The 18,335-nt window shown below is 45.4% G+C and overlaps 1 protein-coding gene across 1 annotated transcript in view; it reads right to left on the minus strand.

Annotated features, from left to right (window-relative positions):
* The window catches only part of LOC120990488 (kyphoscoliosis peptidase-like), a 51,651-nt gene extending 34,100 nt beyond the window's left edge, over positions 1–17,551 (minus strand). The window contains exons 1-3 of the mRNA XM_040419332.1: positions 17,450–17,551; positions 1,878–2,490; positions 225–336 (exon numbers count right to left, since the gene is read on the minus strand). Of these exons, the coding sequence (XP_040275266.1) occupies positions 225–336; positions 1,878–2,465 (700 nt within the window). The 5' untranslated portion in view covers positions 2,466–2,490; positions 17,450–17,551. The remainder of the gene's footprint in view (positions 1–224; positions 337–1,877; positions 2,491–17,449) is intronic.
* Between the last annotated feature and the right edge of the window lie 784 nt (positions 17,552–18,335).

An 18,335-nucleotide genomic window follows, 5' to 3' on the forward strand; every position in this document is an offset into this window, starting at 1 on the left:
ACAATACATTTGGGAGAAGGTAGAGATAAAACTGCTTTGTGTCTGACTGGGACAGAAACCTTCACCCTAAACCAGAGTATCCTTGTGGGATATTCTGGTGAAGATAGAGAGACTCCTCCACATTTCAGAAGCTTGAAGGTTTGGCGTCCTTTCAATGGCCCCGGCTGAGAATAGGAAAACTTTATAGAATTTTGAATTGAATAAAACACACACTATAGACTCACTGATATTATGGCAAATCCAAATCCATATTGCCCGTAATTTCTCAATGTCATTGGAGGATCTTGCTGTGACTTTATGGACAATTTCTTTCACGGTCACAGTTCCTGACTCAATCTATAAAAAAAAAATAGTACAAAAAAGCAAATCATATACTGTTGTCCAGAATATACAATAGCTTATCTATTTACTGGTGACCACTGAAATGCAGCCTTCTCATTCACCAGAAGGAAGTGACATCACCGAGACTGCAGCCTATACATTCACTAGAGAGCAGTAACATCACTGATAATGCAGCCTATCCATTCACTAGAGAGCAGTAACATCACTGGGAATGCAGCCTATCCATTCACTAGAGAGCAGTGACATCACTTAGAATGCAGCCTATCCATTCACTAGAGAGCAGTAACATCACTGAGAATGCAGCCTATCCATTCACTAGAGAGCAGTGACATCACTTAGAATGCAGCCTGTCCATTCACTAGAGAGCAGTGACATCACTGAGAATGCAGCCTATCATTTCACTAGAAAGCAGTGACATCACTGACATTGCAGCCTATCCATTCACTAGAGAGCAGTGACATCTCTGAGAATGCAGCCAATCTATTCACTAGAGAGCAGTGACATCACTGACAATGCAGCCAATCCATTCACTAGAGAGCAGTGACATCACTGAGACTGCAGACAATCCATTCACTAGAGAGCAGTGACATCTCTGAGACTGCAGCCAATCCATTCACTAGAGAGCAGTGACATCACTGACAATGCAGCCAATCCATTCACTAGAGAGCAGTGACATCACTGACAAAGCAGCCAATCCATTCACTAGAGAGCAGTGACATCACTGACAATGCAGCCAATCCATTCACTAGAGAGCAGTGACATCACTGAGAATGCAGCCAATCCATTCACTAGAGAGCAGTGACATCACTGACAATGCAGCCAATCCATTCACTAGAGAGCAGTGACATCACTGAGAATGCAGCCAATCCATTCACTAGAGAGCAGTGACATCACTGAGAATGCAGCCAATCCATTCACTAGAGAGCAGTGACATCACTGACAATGCAGCCTATCCATTCACTAGAGAGCAGTGACATCTCTGAGACTGCAGCCAATCCATTCACTAGAGAGCAGTGACATCACTGAGAATGCAGCCAATCCATTCACTAGAGAGCAGTGACATCACTGACAATGCAGCCAATCCATTCACTAGAGAGCAGTGACATCACTGAGACTGCAGCCAATCCATTCACTAGAGAGCAGTGACATCACTGAGAATGCAGCCAATCCATTCACTAGAGAGCAGTGACATCACTGACAATGCAGCCTATCCATTCACTAGAGAGCAGTGACATCTCTGAGACTGCAGCCAATCCATTCACTAGAGAGCAGTGACATCACTGAGAATGCAGCCAATCCATTCACTAGAGAGCAGTGACATCACTGAGAATGCAGCCAATCCATTCACTAGAGAGCAGTGACATCACTGACAATGCAGCCAATCCATTCACTAGAGAGCAGTGACATCACTGAGAATGCAGCCAATCCATTCACTAGAGAGCAGTGACATCACTGAGAATGCAGCCAATCCATTCACTAGAGAGCAGTGACATCACTGAGAATGCAGCCTAGAGCATTGACTTCACTGAGAATACCTGACTGTTCACAGAGAGAACATAATCATCAATGTGGCTAAAATCTGTTGCCGATAGTAGTTCTTGTCTTCTCTTCCTCCTAAAGGGATTAGCGGGTTGCGGAGTCTCATATATCATGGCCTTGTCTGCTGGGGTAATGAGAAAAGGCTCCTTAGATGTAATATTTTTGTTATCTTTACTTGTATTGACCATTGGTCTTTCTTGAATCTTGACCTTTGATGACCAAAATGTAAAAACCTCCTTTCTACTTCTCACATTTGTACATATCTTGTCCTGTTGACTTGTGATCGTTAAGGGTCTAGACTCTTGGTCAGTGACCATCTGGTCGGATGTTCTACTGGAGATTTGTATGTTGCCATGGTTTATCTTTTGCAATTCATATATATTTCCATTTTGGAAGTCTAGAGCCTTGGACTTGGTGGACAAGTTGATGTTTCTTGTCCCTTGATCTTCAGGATTGCATGAAGATGTTTCCTTCACACATTTTTTATAGATGTTATTGTTCGCATTTTTCAGTAAAGGGATTTTCATGGGAAGAGGTTTTTCACGGTGGACGTCTTCTGTCCCGATGCTGTTGTCACGACCCATTTCCACCGCAAGACCAATGGGGAACCTGGTGGTAAAAAGCAAACAGTCAAGACTTGGTCTTTTCTCCAAGACTAATAGGTGAAATTGTGTGTCCGTGGGGAAGAGATGCTGTGACTACATTGTAAGTGTCGGTCTGGGATTCCTTGGGCCCATCAAAGGAAATTATTCTCGATGTCCAACCCCTATATCATCAATAATGTTTAATACGTTTAAAATAAAATTAAAATTAAAAAAAGTGGAAAGTGATTGGCACCAAAAGGTAGCCAAATGTTTTTTTTTCCCCTGGATCTTTGGGGCCCATTATAATATCAAAGCCTGGGCCCACTGGAGTATCCTCTGGTACTCTGGAGGGGCAGTCCAACCCTGGAAGTAGGGGATGTCCAGCTGTGGCTACTGGGGGAGAAGAGGCTGTTGTGAATATTGGGAAAGTATGTGTGGGTGGGGGGGAGGTGGGCATGGGACTGCTATGATTACCGTGAAAGTGGGGAACTACTGTTACTGCTGGGAATAGACGGGTCCCGCTGTGCATACTGGGGAGACAGCTCTGGTGAATGGAGATGTCATGAATCTACGCCATATCTTTTGTCGTGTGAACATAGCCCAAGGCTTACAAAATCCAGCATACAGTGCAGGATATCATTGCTGGCTCCTACGTTTTAGAGTCTTTCCCCCAGATCGGTGTGAGTTTTCTCCATACCTACGGTATTAGAACCTAGCATGTGCTTTCCATAGATAAATTCTGGACGTCCCGTGTTAATGCTCGCAGGTTTACCGCTAATCTCCATGTTGATTTATGGACCTTGGTGCATTGTTACATCTGCCATATGCTGGTCAAGCCTAAACAAAGAGTGGTGTTCACACTATAATTAGCCTGCTCGTCCTGACGGGTACATGGAGTCCCCACGTGTATAATTAGCTGGGGCAGGATCCTGCACATTGTATTTTCCAAAGCTATGAAATAGTCCAGCCATCGGTGCAACAATGTAACAGCTGCTACACAAGAAGGGACAAACTGTTACATTGTATCTTATATCTCATGTTCCTTAAAGGGCCTGTCCAGTAAGTAAAACATAATCATTTTAGAATAAAAAGGTTCTGAAACCTTCTAATATATGAAGCCTTCCAAATCCTCTGCTCGCCATCAGTGAATGGAAACATTTTGCATTCAATGGTCTTGCTCACACAGCTCTGCAGTCCCCTGTAATAATGCCATGCATACAATGACCCTATAACAGTGCCACTCACCATACAGTGCCACATAACTGGGCCAGGTACTCAGTGCCTTATAACAGTGCCAGGCAAAACTTTTGCCCACAGTTGAGGTCAAAAGTTTTGAGGCGGACACAAATTTTGGTTTTCACAAAGTTTGCCGCTTCAATTTTTATGGTGGCAATTGGATTAAGTCTAGATAGTTATGAACAGTGATCAGGTGAACTGTTATTAGTTGCAAAGTTGTTCCCTGCCACGAAAATTAACTTAATTACCCCCAAAAAATTTGACTGCATTTCAGTTCCTGCTCCAAATGACCTGCTAACATGATTTCAGAGATCTTCTCGTTAGTTCAGGTGAAAGTCTTAATGAGGACACAGCAGACTGATTGAGAAGAGGAGACTGGTTGCTTTAAAAGGGGTAGTAGTGCTTGAAATCATCGTCTTTGTCTGTTAACCATGGTTACCTCCAAGGAAACACATGCAGGCATCATTGCTTTGCACCAAAATGGCTTCATAGACAAGGACATTGCTGCTTGTAGAGTTGCACCTAAATCCACCATTTATCGGATCATTAAGAACTTTAAAGAGATAGGTTCAGTTGTCGTGATAAAGGCTTCAGGGCGCCCAAGAAGGTCCAGAATGTACCAGGTCCATCTCCTAAAGAGTATTCAGCTATGGGATCCTGTGACCACCAGTGGAGAGATTGGTCAGGCATGGCAGCAGGGTGGGAACAGCATGAGAAGTCCACAGAGTGGCCCTATGACATAGTGGTGAGGTGGAAGCAGCATGAGGAGACCACAGAGTGACCGCACTAAACACCCGCTCTGATGCCACACTACTGGCCGGACAGGACAGCTTTTCCAGGGAAAACTCTGCCAGTTGCGGCCACAAATTCAGTTTGGCTGCCCAGTAGTCCAGTGGATCTTCAGGGTGCTGTCCAAGTATGCAACCACCTGCTGGTTCAGGTTCTGCTCTACGTCTAGCTACTGCTGCTGCTGGTGAGTAGTTTCTTCACTATGCGGGGGAAGAAAGCTTCTCATCAGCGACTGTAGACTAAGGCTGCTACTGATGGAGCTGGTACTGCTCCTGCCTCCCCACCCCTTCTCAGCAGCCATGGCAATGGAACGTGAGTGCAGTGGGACCACCGTTCAAACCTGTGAGAGGATGGACGATGGCGCAGATAGGCAGCGGCCAACTGACTACATAGGATGTCTCTGTAGTAGTTCAGTTTGTCCTCCCTCTCGGTAGGTGTAAAAAAGACCCCCATTCTGGACCGGTAGCGAGTTTCCAAAGAATTCATCCCTCTGCCGAATGGTGACAATTTGGCTGTCTCTACGCAAGCAAGTGAGCATGCATTGAGCCATTTGTGCAAGTGACTCGGAGGGACTCCCTGCCTCCATCTCCACTGCATACTGCCACGGTGTGTCCGGGTCCTCTGTCTCGTCTTCCTCATCGTCCTGTAGCTCCTCTGGCTGCTCCTCCTCTCCTGTCACCTGAGTGGAAAAACCACTCATTTGGCTACACATTGCCTGTGCTCCAATGTCCTCCCCCTCCTCCTCCTCTTCCAGTTCATCCCCCACAGGGCTCATGTGGCTGTGAGATCTAGGCGCCACGTCTCCAGTCCCCTGACCAGCCATTGTTATCAGCATCTGTTCTAGCACATGAAGCAGTGGAATGACGTTGTTCATCCCGTAGTCCGGGCCACTGACAAATAATTAACGTGGCGTCCTCAAAGGGCCTGAGCAAGCGGCAGGTGTCACGCATGAGCTGCCACTGGCTGACATCGAAGTTACACAGGGGAGTACTCCTGTCCGCTTGCATCATCAAGAAATCATTGATGGTCTTTCTCTGTTCGTATAGTCGGTCCAACATATGGAGGGTGGAATTCCAACGGGTGGAAACATCGCATATCAGCCTATGTTGGGGGATGCCGTTCTGCCTCTGCAGCTCAAGGAGGGTGTGATTTGCGGTTTAGTAGTGGCTGAAGTGCATGCAAAGTTTCCTGGCCATTTTTAGGATGTCTTGCAGGTGGGTGAAAGACTTCAGGGACCGCTTGACAACCAGATTGAACATGTGTGCCATGCAAGGAGCATGGCTCAGCCTTCCTTGATGCAGCGCTGACACCATGTTCTTCCTGTTGTTGGTCACCATGGTTCCGATTTTGAGTTTAGATTTCTTAGATTTCTTGATGCATCCCACGGAGCAGTTCCTCCCCTGTGCAAACCAGGTGCATAACAGCGTGACACCACTGAGCCCTGCACATGTGGTATGCTGGAGGGGCACTGTGAATTGTCCCTGCAGTGGAGGCTGAGGATATGGTGGAGGCTGAGAAGGCAGAGGTGGACATTGTCGCAGGACCAACGGCGTGACAACGTGGAGGCGGAACCGGCGTGACCTGGTAAGTTGCTGGTGTGGTTGTGCAGGAACCACATTCACCCAGTGGGCCGTAAAGGACATGTACTGTCCCTGACCGTAGTTACAGCTCCACACGTCAGCGCTGTCTAGCACTTTGGCAGACATGGACAGGCTGAAGGACTGGCCCACCTTCTGTTCTACATGTGTGTGCAGGGCTGGTTCTGCCTTTTTCGCAAAGAAATGACGGCTTGGGACTTTCCACCTCGGCTCGGCACAAGCCATCAGTTCTCTGAAAGGTGCAGAGTCCACCACTTGGAAAGGGAGAGACTGCAGCACCAGCAACTTGGCCAGGAGCACATTCAGCTTCTGCGCCGTTGGATGAGTGCACCCATACTGATGTCTCTTGGCAATCGCTTCGGTGATCGATTGCTGACAGAATGACTGATGAGGAGTAGGAGGAGGAGCAGGAGCATCAGGACCAGCAGATGATGGGAAGGACAGACTGCTCCCTTTGGCTGAGGTGGTGAAGCCTTGACTGGCTGAAACTGGGTGCGTGCCACTGGGTGACATAGCGGCAGCTACGGCAGGCTGAGCCTCCACATCAGAGCCACAGTTCTCCCAGGCCACTTTATGGTGACGCTGCATATCTTGACACATTTGCACCCTGCCCACGCTTCACCTTCTGCCCACATAGTCTACATATGGCCATGTTGACTTCCTCTGGCGGCTTCACAAAAAACTGCCACACCGCCGAGTACCTGATTTTCCCCCCTACACTACACACTGGCTGACTGCTATTGCCGCTGCCTCCATGAGCCCCTGCACCACTCCTTTCTGGGCAGGTAGGCTCCTGCAAAACGGATGTTCTACCCTATGACCGTTTGGCTCCCGACCTCCCACTGCTGCCACCCTGCTGACTCCTGGCCACACTAGCGACTTGCTGGCTCCGCCGCTGGCTCATGGGCAAGCTGCCACCCTTTTCTCCTGATGATGATGAATCCCCTTCACCCGGCTCCCAAGTGCGATTGGCTTCATCATCATTGAGTAGTGTCTGCACATCACTGATGTCCTCCTCAATGGTCTCTGGGTCAGGAGCCTCACCGCTTGCAACACAAGCTCCCGTGCCACTCTCCTCATCACTACTTGCCCGCCTAGCGGAGGAAGCGGCGGATGTCTCCTCCAGATCTTGGCTGGCCAGTAGCTGCTGACTGTCCTCTAGTAGCTCGTCCTCGCTGTATAGTGGAGCTGAGCCCACAGCATATAATACTTCTGTGAGGGCACAGGGCCTGCTCCCGGGCCATGCCAACTAAGGGTTGTGTCTGACGAACCCACCGACTCTTGGCTGGGGGTGACTGATGTCACTTGGGATGATGTGGATGACCTAGTCAACCATTCAAGAACCGCTGGGTTGCTGGTCAAGACACGACCGCTAGATGACACCGGGAGCTCAGACCTCTCACTGCGACTCCTGCTGCCAAGCCCCCTTACTCTGCCTGCACCAGAAACATTCAGGCCTCTGCCACTCCTCTGTGCATGGCCGGCACTTCTCTGTCTGACATATTTATAGCTGAACTAAACAAATTAAACGGAATTTAAAACTCCCCTAAAATCGATGAATATATTTTTCTTTTTGTACTGAAATACGACCCTATTCGCTTTGACAAAAAAAAACTCAAAGAGTGAACTGCGCATATAGTTTTCTTGACGTAGTGAAATACGCCCCTATATGCTTTCACCAGAAATAACTGCAACAGTGAGAATATGTAATTCTTGTTGGATGGAAATAGGCCACTGTACGCTTTGACTGGAAAAAAATTAAAGAATCTGATTGAAGTGCGTATATATATTTCTTGAAGTACTGAAATACGCCCCTATACGCTTTCACCAGAAATAACTGCAGAAGTGAAATGTGTATATATTTTTCTTGTCGTACTGAATAATTTACTAAGATATAAGCCCCTAAAGGCTTTTCAACATAGCACTTGCTGCCCAATAACAAATAGCTGGAATTCCATTGCGTCAGCTTCAGTTCGCTCATCTCTAGTCCTGTGTCACGCCACCCGTAAAGCGTCCTGAGTCGGCCCACTGAACACTGCTTCCTGGAGCTTGTGACCTGCTGCCTTCATGGACGCGGCTCCTATCATTTTATGTACAGCTGATATTCCGGAGTCTCACTCGCTGCCGCACACAGCGTAGCTTACGCTTCATTTATTTTTAGCTGGGTGCTGAGACGCACAGGTCGGGATCTTACCACGGTTGGATCTATCCTGGCGGATAATTAAGCGTCCGCTGTCTCGCTGCGAGTGTCGCCGCTTCTATGTTCCATTACCCAGAAGCGTAATGACTATTGGGTTCAGAGCTGATAGAAATAACGAGCCGCCTCTTGATCGATAGGAACAAATCTATATCATAAAACTGCTTGTCCTACCTTATTAAGAGCCGCAAACACTGATACATGGCCGCCATCTGCACAACCCGTCTGCGTCGAGAGCGGCTGCCGGTTTTTGGCCGGCGGATCCTGCGCAGCCACAGATGTTTATCTAACTAAGACAAATAGGTGCCAAAAAAACGGCTGCAAGTTCAACCACCACCTGAGTCCTCCGACTGGCGAGACTGACGCGATAAAGCGCATCTTAATTAAAAGACTCTGGGAGGGCGCTGCATTAACCCCTGCATGACGGACAACGGATCTGAAAACTGAGCAATCAAACTCGTTATGAAAGCTTTTTTTTTTTGTAAAGAGAAACATTGGGGGTCATTTACTTTTTGGTGTATATATCTTTATGGTGTATAAATAACCTTTGCTCAGCAATCTGCGACTTTTCCCCTTTCGCACTAGGTCTAAAAAAAGGGGGCGTAGCATGGACGGGCATGGGGATGGTCCGGCAGTCCCGTCCAATTTATCATTTTCTACACCTGTTTTAGGCGTAGAAGATGGTCTAAATCTACGCCAACAAGGGAGCTGGTGTAGATTTAGACCGTGGATATGCCGAAGTTATGTAGAGGCGCCGGCAGCATCCTCCGCCAGCTAAAGGGGTATTAAGACCGGCGTCTAAATGACCCCCATTGTTTCTATTTTGCACCATTGTTCCAGATCTGTGAGTGCAGCCTGCAGTGTAAAGAAGGGAGGATTTCATTACAGTTATTAAGGCTACCCTCAGCAATTTAATTAAAGTTCAAAAGGAAGCTGCATCCACAAGTGTGGTCCCCACTATATGTCTGTTTAACTAGGTGGGATAGTTGATCACAAAACAGCGGACCCCACTTTTTCCAAAGAGGTGAGGGTCCCCAGAGGTGAGAAGACATAAATGGACAATGCTAGGAAGAACAAATCGGAGAAAGCAGCCTTTGATGCAGGCTATGTAGATCCTAAAGGTGGTGGAGGCCTCATGGCACATGACTCGGGTGGGAGGCGCAACGTAAGAGGATGGAAGTGGTAGATGTGTGAGATAATGCTCACAGTGGCTGGTGTCCTGTTCCCGCGCTCCGTGCATGTGCACAGTGAGTAGGGGGCGCACCTGAAATTCTGGGTTTGGGGGTCTCCTGCCTGGTGGAAGGTGCGGTGCCCTTGTTGTGATGATGAGGTGCAAGGCAGAACAGTATAATGGAAGAGGTAGATGGCGAACACAAAGGGGGACATTTATGGAGACTGGTGTTCCCATACGCCAGTCTTGATCTTCTGTGCGCTGGTGTAAGATCGTCTAATGCTTCTTAACCACCTCAGCCCCCCTAGCTTAAACACCCTGAAAGACCAGGCCACTTTTTACAATTCTGACCTATACTACTTTCACCGTTTATTGCTCGGTCATGCAACTTACCACCCAAATGAATTTTACCTCCTTTTCTTCTCACTAATAGAGCTTTCATTTGGTCGTATTTCATTGCTGCTGACAATTTTACTTTTTTTGTTATTAATCGAAATTTAACGATTTTTTTGCAAAAAAATGACATTTTTCACTTTCAGTTGTAAAATTTTGCAAAAAAAACGAGATCCATATATAAATATTGCTCTAAATTTATTGTTCTACATGTCTTTGATAAAAAAAAAATGTTTGGGTAAAAAAAAAATGGTTTGGGTAAAAGTTATAGCGTTTACAAACTATGGTACAAAAATGTGAATTTCCGCTTTTTGAAGCAGCTCTGACTTTCTGAGCACCTGTCATGTTTCCTGAGGTTCTACAATGGCCAGACAGTACAAACACCCCACAAATGACCCCATTTCGGAAAGTACACACCCTAAGGTATTCGCTGATGGGCATAGTGAGTTCATAGAACTTTTTATTTTTTGTCACAAGTTAGCGGAAAATGATGATTTTTTTTTTTCTTACAAAGTCTCATATTCCACTAACTCTGTGACAAAAAATAAAAAGTTCTATGAACTCACTATGCCCATCACGAAATACCTTGGGGTGTCTTCTTTCCAAAATGGGGTCACTTGTGGGGTAGTTATACTGCCCTGGCATTCTAGGGGCCCAAATGTGTGGTAAGGAGTTTGAAATCAAATTCTGTAAAAAATGACCTGTGAAATCCGAAAGGTGCTCTTTGGAATATGGGCCCCTTTGCCCACCTAGGCTGCAAAAAAGTGTCACACATCTGGTATCTCCGTACTCAGGAGAAGTTGGGGAATGTGTTTTGGGGTGTCATTTTACATATACCCATGCTGGGTGAGAGAAATATCTTGGCCAAATGCCAACTTTGTATAAAAAAATGGGAAAAGTTGTCTTTTGCCAAGATATTTCTCTCACCCAGCATGGGTATATGTAAAAAGACACCCCAAAACACATTCCCCAACTTCTCCTGAATACGGAGATACCAAATGTGTGACACTTTTTTTGCAGCCTAGGTGGGCAAAGGGGCCCACATTCCAAAGAGCACCTTTCGGATTTCACTGGTCATTTTTTACAGAATTTGATTTCAAACTCCTTACCACACATTTGGGCCCCTAGAATGCCAGGGCAGTATAACTACCCCACAAGTGACCCCATTTTGGAAAGAAGACACCCCAAGGTATTCGCTGATGGGCATAGTGAGTTCATGGAAGTTTTTATTTTTTGTCACAAGTTAGTGGAATATGAGACTTTGTAAGAAAAAAAAAATAAAAAATAAAATCATCATTTTCCACTAACTTGTGACAAAAAATAAAAAATTCTAGGAACTCGCCATGCCCCTCACGGAATACCTTGGGGTGTCTTCTTTCCAAAATGGGGTCACTTGTGGGGTAGTTATACTGCCCTGGCATTTTCCAGGGGCCCTAATGTGTGGTAAGTAGGTAAATGACCTGTGAAATCCGAAAGGTGCTCTTTGGAATGTGGGCCCCTTTGCCCACCTAGGCTGCAAAAAAGTGTCACACATGTGGTATCGCCGTACTCGGGAGAAGTTGGGGAATGTGTTTTGGGGTGTCATTTTACATATATCCATGCTGGGTGAGATAAATATCTTGGTCAAATGCCAACTTTGTATAAAAAAATGGGAAAAGTTGTCTTTTGCCAAGATATTTCTCTCACCCAGCATGGGTATATGTAAAATGACACCCCAAAACACATTCCCCAACTTCTCCTGAGTACGGCGATACCACATGTGTGACACTTTTTTGCAGCCTAAATGCGCAAAGGGGCCCACATTCCTTTTATGAGGGCATTTTTAGACATTTGGATCCCAGACTTCTTCTCACGCTTTAGGGCCCCTAGAATGCCAGGGCAGTATAAATACCCCACATGTGACCCCATTTTGGAAAGAAGACACCCCAAGGTATTCAATGAGGGGCATGGCGAGTTCATAGAAATTTTTTTTTTTTGGCACAAGTTAGCGGAAATTGATTTTATTTATTTTTTTCTCACAAAGTCTCCCTTTCCGCTAACTTGGGACAAAAATTTCAAACTTTCATGGACTCAATATGCCCCTCACGGAATACCTGGGGGTGTCTTCTTTCCGAAATGGGGTCACATGTGGGGTATTTATACTGCCCTGGCATTCTAGGGGCCCTAAAGCGTGAGAAGAAGTCTGGAATATAAATGTCTAAAAATTTTTACGCATTTGGATTCCGTGAGGGGTATGGGGAGTTCATGTGAGATTTTATTTTTTGACACAAATTAGTGGAATATGAGACTTTGTAAGAAAAAAAAAATAATTTCCGCTAACTTGGGCCAAAAAAATGTCTGAATGGAGCCTTACAGAGGGGTGATCAATGACAGGGGGGTGATCAATGACAGGGGGGGTGATCAATGACAGGGGGGTGATCAATGACAGGGGGGTGATCAGGGAGTCTATATGGGGTGATAACCACAGTCATTGATCACGCCCCTGTAAGGCTTCATTCAGACGTCCGTGTGCGTTTTGCGGATCCGATCCATCTATCAGTGGATCCGTAAAAATCATGCGGACGTCTGAATGGAGCTTTACAGGGGTGTGATCAATGACAGGGGGGAAATCAATGACAGGGGGCTGATCAGGGAGTCTATATGGGGTGATCACCACAGTCATTGATCATGCCCCTGTAAGGCTCCATTCAGACGTCCGTGTGCGTTTTGCGGATCCGATCCATCTATCAGTGGATCCGTAAAAATCATGCGGACGTCTGAATGGAGCTTTACAGGGGGGTGATCAATGACAGGGGGGTAATCAATGACAGGGGGGTGATCAGGGAGTCTATATGGGGTGATCAGGGGTGATCAAGGGTGAATAAGGGGTTAATAAGTGACGGGGGGGGTGTAGTGTAGTGGTGCTTGGTGCAACATATTACTGAGCTACCTGTGTCCTCTGGTGGTCGATCCAAACAAAGGGGACCACCAGAGGACCAGGTAGCAGGTATATTAGACGCTGTTATCAAAACAGCGTCTAATATACCTGTTAGGGGTTAAAAAAATCACATCTCCAGCCTGCCAGCGAACGATCGCCGCTGGCAGGCTGGAGATCAACTCTCTTACCTTCCGTTCCTGTGAGCGCGCGCGCCTGTGTGCGCGCGTTCACAGGAAATCTCGCGTCTCGCGAGATGACGCACGGATGCGTCCAGGAGGAATGAATCAACCACCTCCAGGACGCGTCTGTGCGTACAGCGGTCCGGAGGTGGTTAAACGGGTTGTGGCGTGAAAAATATTCTGCAGTTTTCAAACTAACATCTAGATCTGAATACTTTTGTAATTGCATGCAATTAAAAATGTAGTAAAGTCACTGACCTATTCCATAAAATGTACCTGTATAGCGCCACCGGCCGTTTGTTTTTTCCTTATAACTTGTCCTCCTCACTGAGGTGGTCGCACATGCTCTATTTAAATCTTCAACTGTCACCAGCTGTAACCGTTACAGGGAAAGAGCTACAACAGAAAAGACACGCCCCCTAAGAAAGGACACACCCCTGAGCTGCGATAGGGAGAGCTGGAGCAGAAAGGACATGGCCCTGAGCTGTGATAGGGAGAGCTGGATCAGAAAGGACACCTCTGAGCTGTGATAGGGAGAGCTGGATCAGAAAGGACACACCCCTGAGCTGTGATAGGGAGAGCTGGATCAGAAAGGACACCTCTGAGCTGTGATAGGGAGAGCTGGATCAGAAAGGACACACCCCTGAGCTGTGATAGGGAGAGATGGAGCAGAAAGGACACCTCTGAGCTGTGATAGGGAGAGCTGGAGCAGAAAGGACACACCCCTGAGCTGTGATAGGGAGAGATGGAGCAAAAAGGACACCTCTGAGCTGTGATAGGGAGAGCTGGAGCAGAAAGGACACACCCCTGAGCTGTGATAGGGAGAGATGGAGCAGAAAGGACACCTCTGAGCTGTGATAAGGAGAGCTGGAGCAGAAAGGACACACCCCTGAGCTGTGATAGGGAGAGCTGGAGCAGAAAGGACACCTCTGAGCTGTGATAGGGAGAGATGGAGCAGAAAGGACACCTCTGAGCTGTGATAGGGAGAGCTGGAGCAGAAAGGACACACCTCTGAGCTGCGATAGGGAGAGATGGAGCAGAAAGGACACCTCTGAGCTGTGATAGGGAGAGCTGGAGCAGAAAGGACACACCTCTGAGCTGCGATAGGGAGAGCTGGATCAGAAAGGACACCTCTGAGCTGTGATAGGGAGAGATGGAGCAGAAAGGACACCTCTGAGCTGTGATAGGGAGAGCTGGAGCAGAAAGGACATGACCCTGAGCTGTGATAGGGAGAGATGGAGCAGAAAGGACACCTCTGAGCTGCGATAGGGAGAGCTGGAGCAGAAAGGACACACCCCTGAGCTGTGATAGGGAAAGATGGAGCAGAAAGGACACCTCTGAGCTGTGATAGGGAGAGCTGGAGCAGAAAGGACACACCCCTGAGCTGTGATAGGGAGAGATGGATCAGAAAGGACACCTCTGAGCTGTGATAGGGAGAGCTGGAGCAGAAAGTACACACCCCTGAGCTGTGATAGGGAGAGCTGGATCAGAAAGGACACCTCTGAGCTGTGATAGGGAGAGTTGGAGCAGAAAGGACACACCCCTGAGCTGTGATAGGGAGAGATGGAGCAGAAAGGACACCTCTGAGCTGTGATAGGGAGAGCTGGAGCAGAAAGGACACACCCCTGAGCTGTGATAGGGAGAGATGGAGCAGAAAGGACACCTCTGAGCTGTGATAGGGAGAGCTGGAGCAGAAAGGACACACCCCTGAGCTGTGATAGGGAGAGATGGAGCAGAAAGGACACCTCTGAGCTGTGTTAGGGAGAGCTGGAGCAGAAAGGACATGCCCCTGAGCAGACAGTGGAGCTATGAATGGGGAGATCTCTGGATCCATGTGAAGTACAGGGCAAGTATTCTATAAAAAAATTTACAGCCATGGGATAACCCCATTAATAAATTAGTCTCATCTCTGGGACTATGTGTGCAAGAAACTCAAGTCTTGAGAGACTTGAGCTATGACTTCAGGCCCTGGCCATCAAGCTAAGCTCCACCGCTTTCATAGCCACTTCAAAAAAGTGTTGAGAAGCTCCAAAAGTTGCAAATTATAATGCAAATATGGTGTGTGCCATAATTTGCTCCTTTTTGCCACAATTGTGGCCTAAAAGCTTTAATAAACGTCCCACAAAGTCTTCACTAGAGCTTCAGGAAACCTTCCAGAAAATGGAGGCTCAGTTCTCGAATGGTTAGAAACATTGCTGAGGCTGAATGAATGAGTTACCTCCTGGAGCTCCCTGCAGGGGGCACTGCATTGTAATTCCCAACTCAGCTGAAGGTTCGTCACAAGCCCAATAATCGGTCTGCATTTCCTTTAGCAGCACAGGCTCTTCTTCAAGCAGTAAGGATATGAACAGGGACCGGAAGACTTTACTACATAGCAGAACGTGTGCTGCAGTTCTGAGTATGACCAGTGACCTTTACACCAAGTGCTAAGTCTACAGTCTACAGTGCTAAGTCTACCAGTGACCTTTAGACCTAGTGCTAAGTCTACAGCCTTGTGCATTACCTTCACAGATTTCCATGCACCAACCCTCTTTATATGGCATGCTGATCTTCACTCAATGTGTGGGATTCTGCCTGGGTCCTCAAAGGCTGACTGTCACTGCCTCATACCGGAGTGCATAATCTATCTGCTTACACTAATAGACCAAGCTCAGGGCTTAGGGCCTGCCCCTTCCTGGAGACTATTTCCAGGGGGTGGGAATTAACCCTATACTTCAGCCTCACCGTGCACACAAACAACAAAAACAGTATGGAGTGAAATGAAGCCACAAAACATCAGGAACCGTCACATTCCATGTCTGGCACTGTCACTGGTCATTTAGCAGTGGCCCGCTGGGTCACTGCAGGTGCCCTGCCTTTAGCCCCGTCTTGAATAAGCACTACATACACAGGTACAGCAGAGATGTACAGTATATGCTGGACATAACCAGAATAAAAAGCCTCCATTCTTTACACTGCCAACTGGTGCAAAATAATCTACTGCAAGTTGTCTTTGTAGCTCAAGGGTGGAACTGTCTTTTATTAACCCCTTAGTGACCAAGCACATTTTTTAAAAAATTGCATTCCAAGAGCTAGAACTTTTTTTGTTTTTTTTAAATGTACTTGTATGAGGTCTTATTTTTTGCAGGACAAGTTATAGTTTTTAATGCACCATTTTAAGTACATGTAATGATTGATCAAAGCCAGCCGTTTAGCTAAAACCCCCTTTGTTTACGTCAGTAAAAACACGTATGGGTGGTCACTAAGGGGTTAAAGAGACTCAGTTGATATACGGAGACTTACGGACAGGCAGTGCATCATGGGAAAAATGTGCAAATTGTCAGATATCAGACAAACCAGAGACTGACCCAAGTGCAGGCAGCTGTTTCTGGGCGCTGGTCCCTTCATCAGTCAGGAGCTGGAGGACTGGGCTAATTTGCATACTTTTTTCCCATGGAGCATTGCCTGTAAATAAATCTCCATAAAGCCACCAGGTCTCTTCAATGAGAACCAATACCTCGCTAGTTGCATGTGAGGCATCTCAGATTTTAATATTTCTAAAATTTACCCTGTAACAAATACCCGGGGGGAAGACTACACCTGGTGGTGGACATGTCGGGGAAATATCCAGATTTTACATATACATGACATCTATAGCATGTGATCCCAGGCTTTATTACAATCTGCCACATCACACATTGAGGCAGAGATTTCATTCTCTCAGGTTTGTGGATTTATGTAACACAAGAGATTATTACACCTATTCTCTATATTACAAAACCGCAAAAACACCAAGAAAAAAAAAATGTCACAACAGAAAACACAAACCATTATATTATATTTTTTTGGATTGTTTGTCATTTGGCCAATTTTTAGATAACAGCATCTTATGTAAATATTTTGAAAATATAATAAAATCAATATTCATATGTATGAAATATACATTACATATTATACTATTTTAGTATTGTATTACTTAAGTCTGTATGTTATTAGATTTGAATATATAATTTTTTTGTTATTTTTATTTGATCTGTAGTAGTAATATTTACTTGTTCTTAGCTTATTTTAATATAGTAATAATTATTATATTTATAATTACTAACTAATATATATATAAAAATTATTTTATCATTTTAATATGTTAACATTTTATTATTTGTTCATATTTTATTATTTTTTTTAGATATTTTACATTTTAATATATTAACATTTTATAATTTATTTGTTCATATTTTATTATTTTTATTATTATATATTTATTATATGTACTTTTTTAAAATAAATTATTTGATTAATATTTCAGAATTAAATTTTGATTTTATTTTAATATGTTGCAATTTCATTGTTCTTTGCTACTTTTTTAATATTTAGAATATTTTTGTTATTGTATTTTCATGTTATTTTGTATTACTATAATTATTATTGTTTTTGTTCTGTTAATCTCTTTAGATAACATTTTGTACTGATTTTCTAATCTAACTTAAATCTGGTGGACTATCAGATGATACATTGCAGTACTTACCACCCAAGGTATAGGGGGAGTCAGTGTTGGCTGTGCCAGCTTCTCTGGGTGCCCGGTCCGCTGTGGGTGAGGAGTCCTTATATACCCCAGGAGCCGGGCCTGTTCTTTCCTCTCACACACTTCACATGTTCAGAAAGATCTATAAATACTTCAAAGGCTCGCTGTAAACTTTCCATGCCCTGCCGGGGTCAGCACACAGTGCGTTGTACAGATAAAGCGGTTTGAACGTAAATAGTCGCTGATCCTCAGGCTCGTTGCGCAGGTTACTTAGTAACATAAGATGGTTTGGGTGGATTTTAACAGTAAGCAGAAAAACACATACAATAATTAGAAAGCAACGATTTGTAAATCTCATAGACCCTTATGGTATTCACAATAGATCACAGAACACGGATCAGATGTTTAAGGTGAGGCAACTTGATGGCCGCAACGCATCTCAAAAAGGTTGGCAGAGGGGTAACTAAAGGCTGGGAAGGTAAGTACTACTAATAAAAAAAACAGCATGTTAGAGAGGCCGGGTCTAAAAAAAACTGGGTCTAAAAATTGCAGAACAATTTCAGAAAAATGTTCTTCAATGTAAAATTGTGAAGACTTTGACTATCCCACCACCTACAGTACATAATATCATCAAAAGATTCATAGAATCTGGAGAAATCCACGTGCGCAGAGGACACGGCTAAGAGTCAGTACTGGACACTCCTGATCTACAAAGGCCAAAGCTGAAGCCAAAGCTCACAATGAACTGAAGCAAAATGGAAAACTGTTCTGTGGTCAGAGGTATCAAAATTTGAAATTATTTTTGGAGATGGATGTCCTAAACTGTGGACTCAAGAGGAGAGGGACCATCCAGCTTGTTATCAGCACACAGTTCAGAAGCCTGCATCTC

The sequence above is a fragment of the Bufo bufo genome, chromosome 2 (assembly GCF_905171765.1).
Source record: "Bufo bufo chromosome 2, aBufBuf1.1, whole genome shotgun sequence".
Classification (NCBI taxonomy): Eukaryota; Metazoa; Chordata; class Amphibia; order Anura; family Bufonidae; genus Bufo; species Bufo bufo.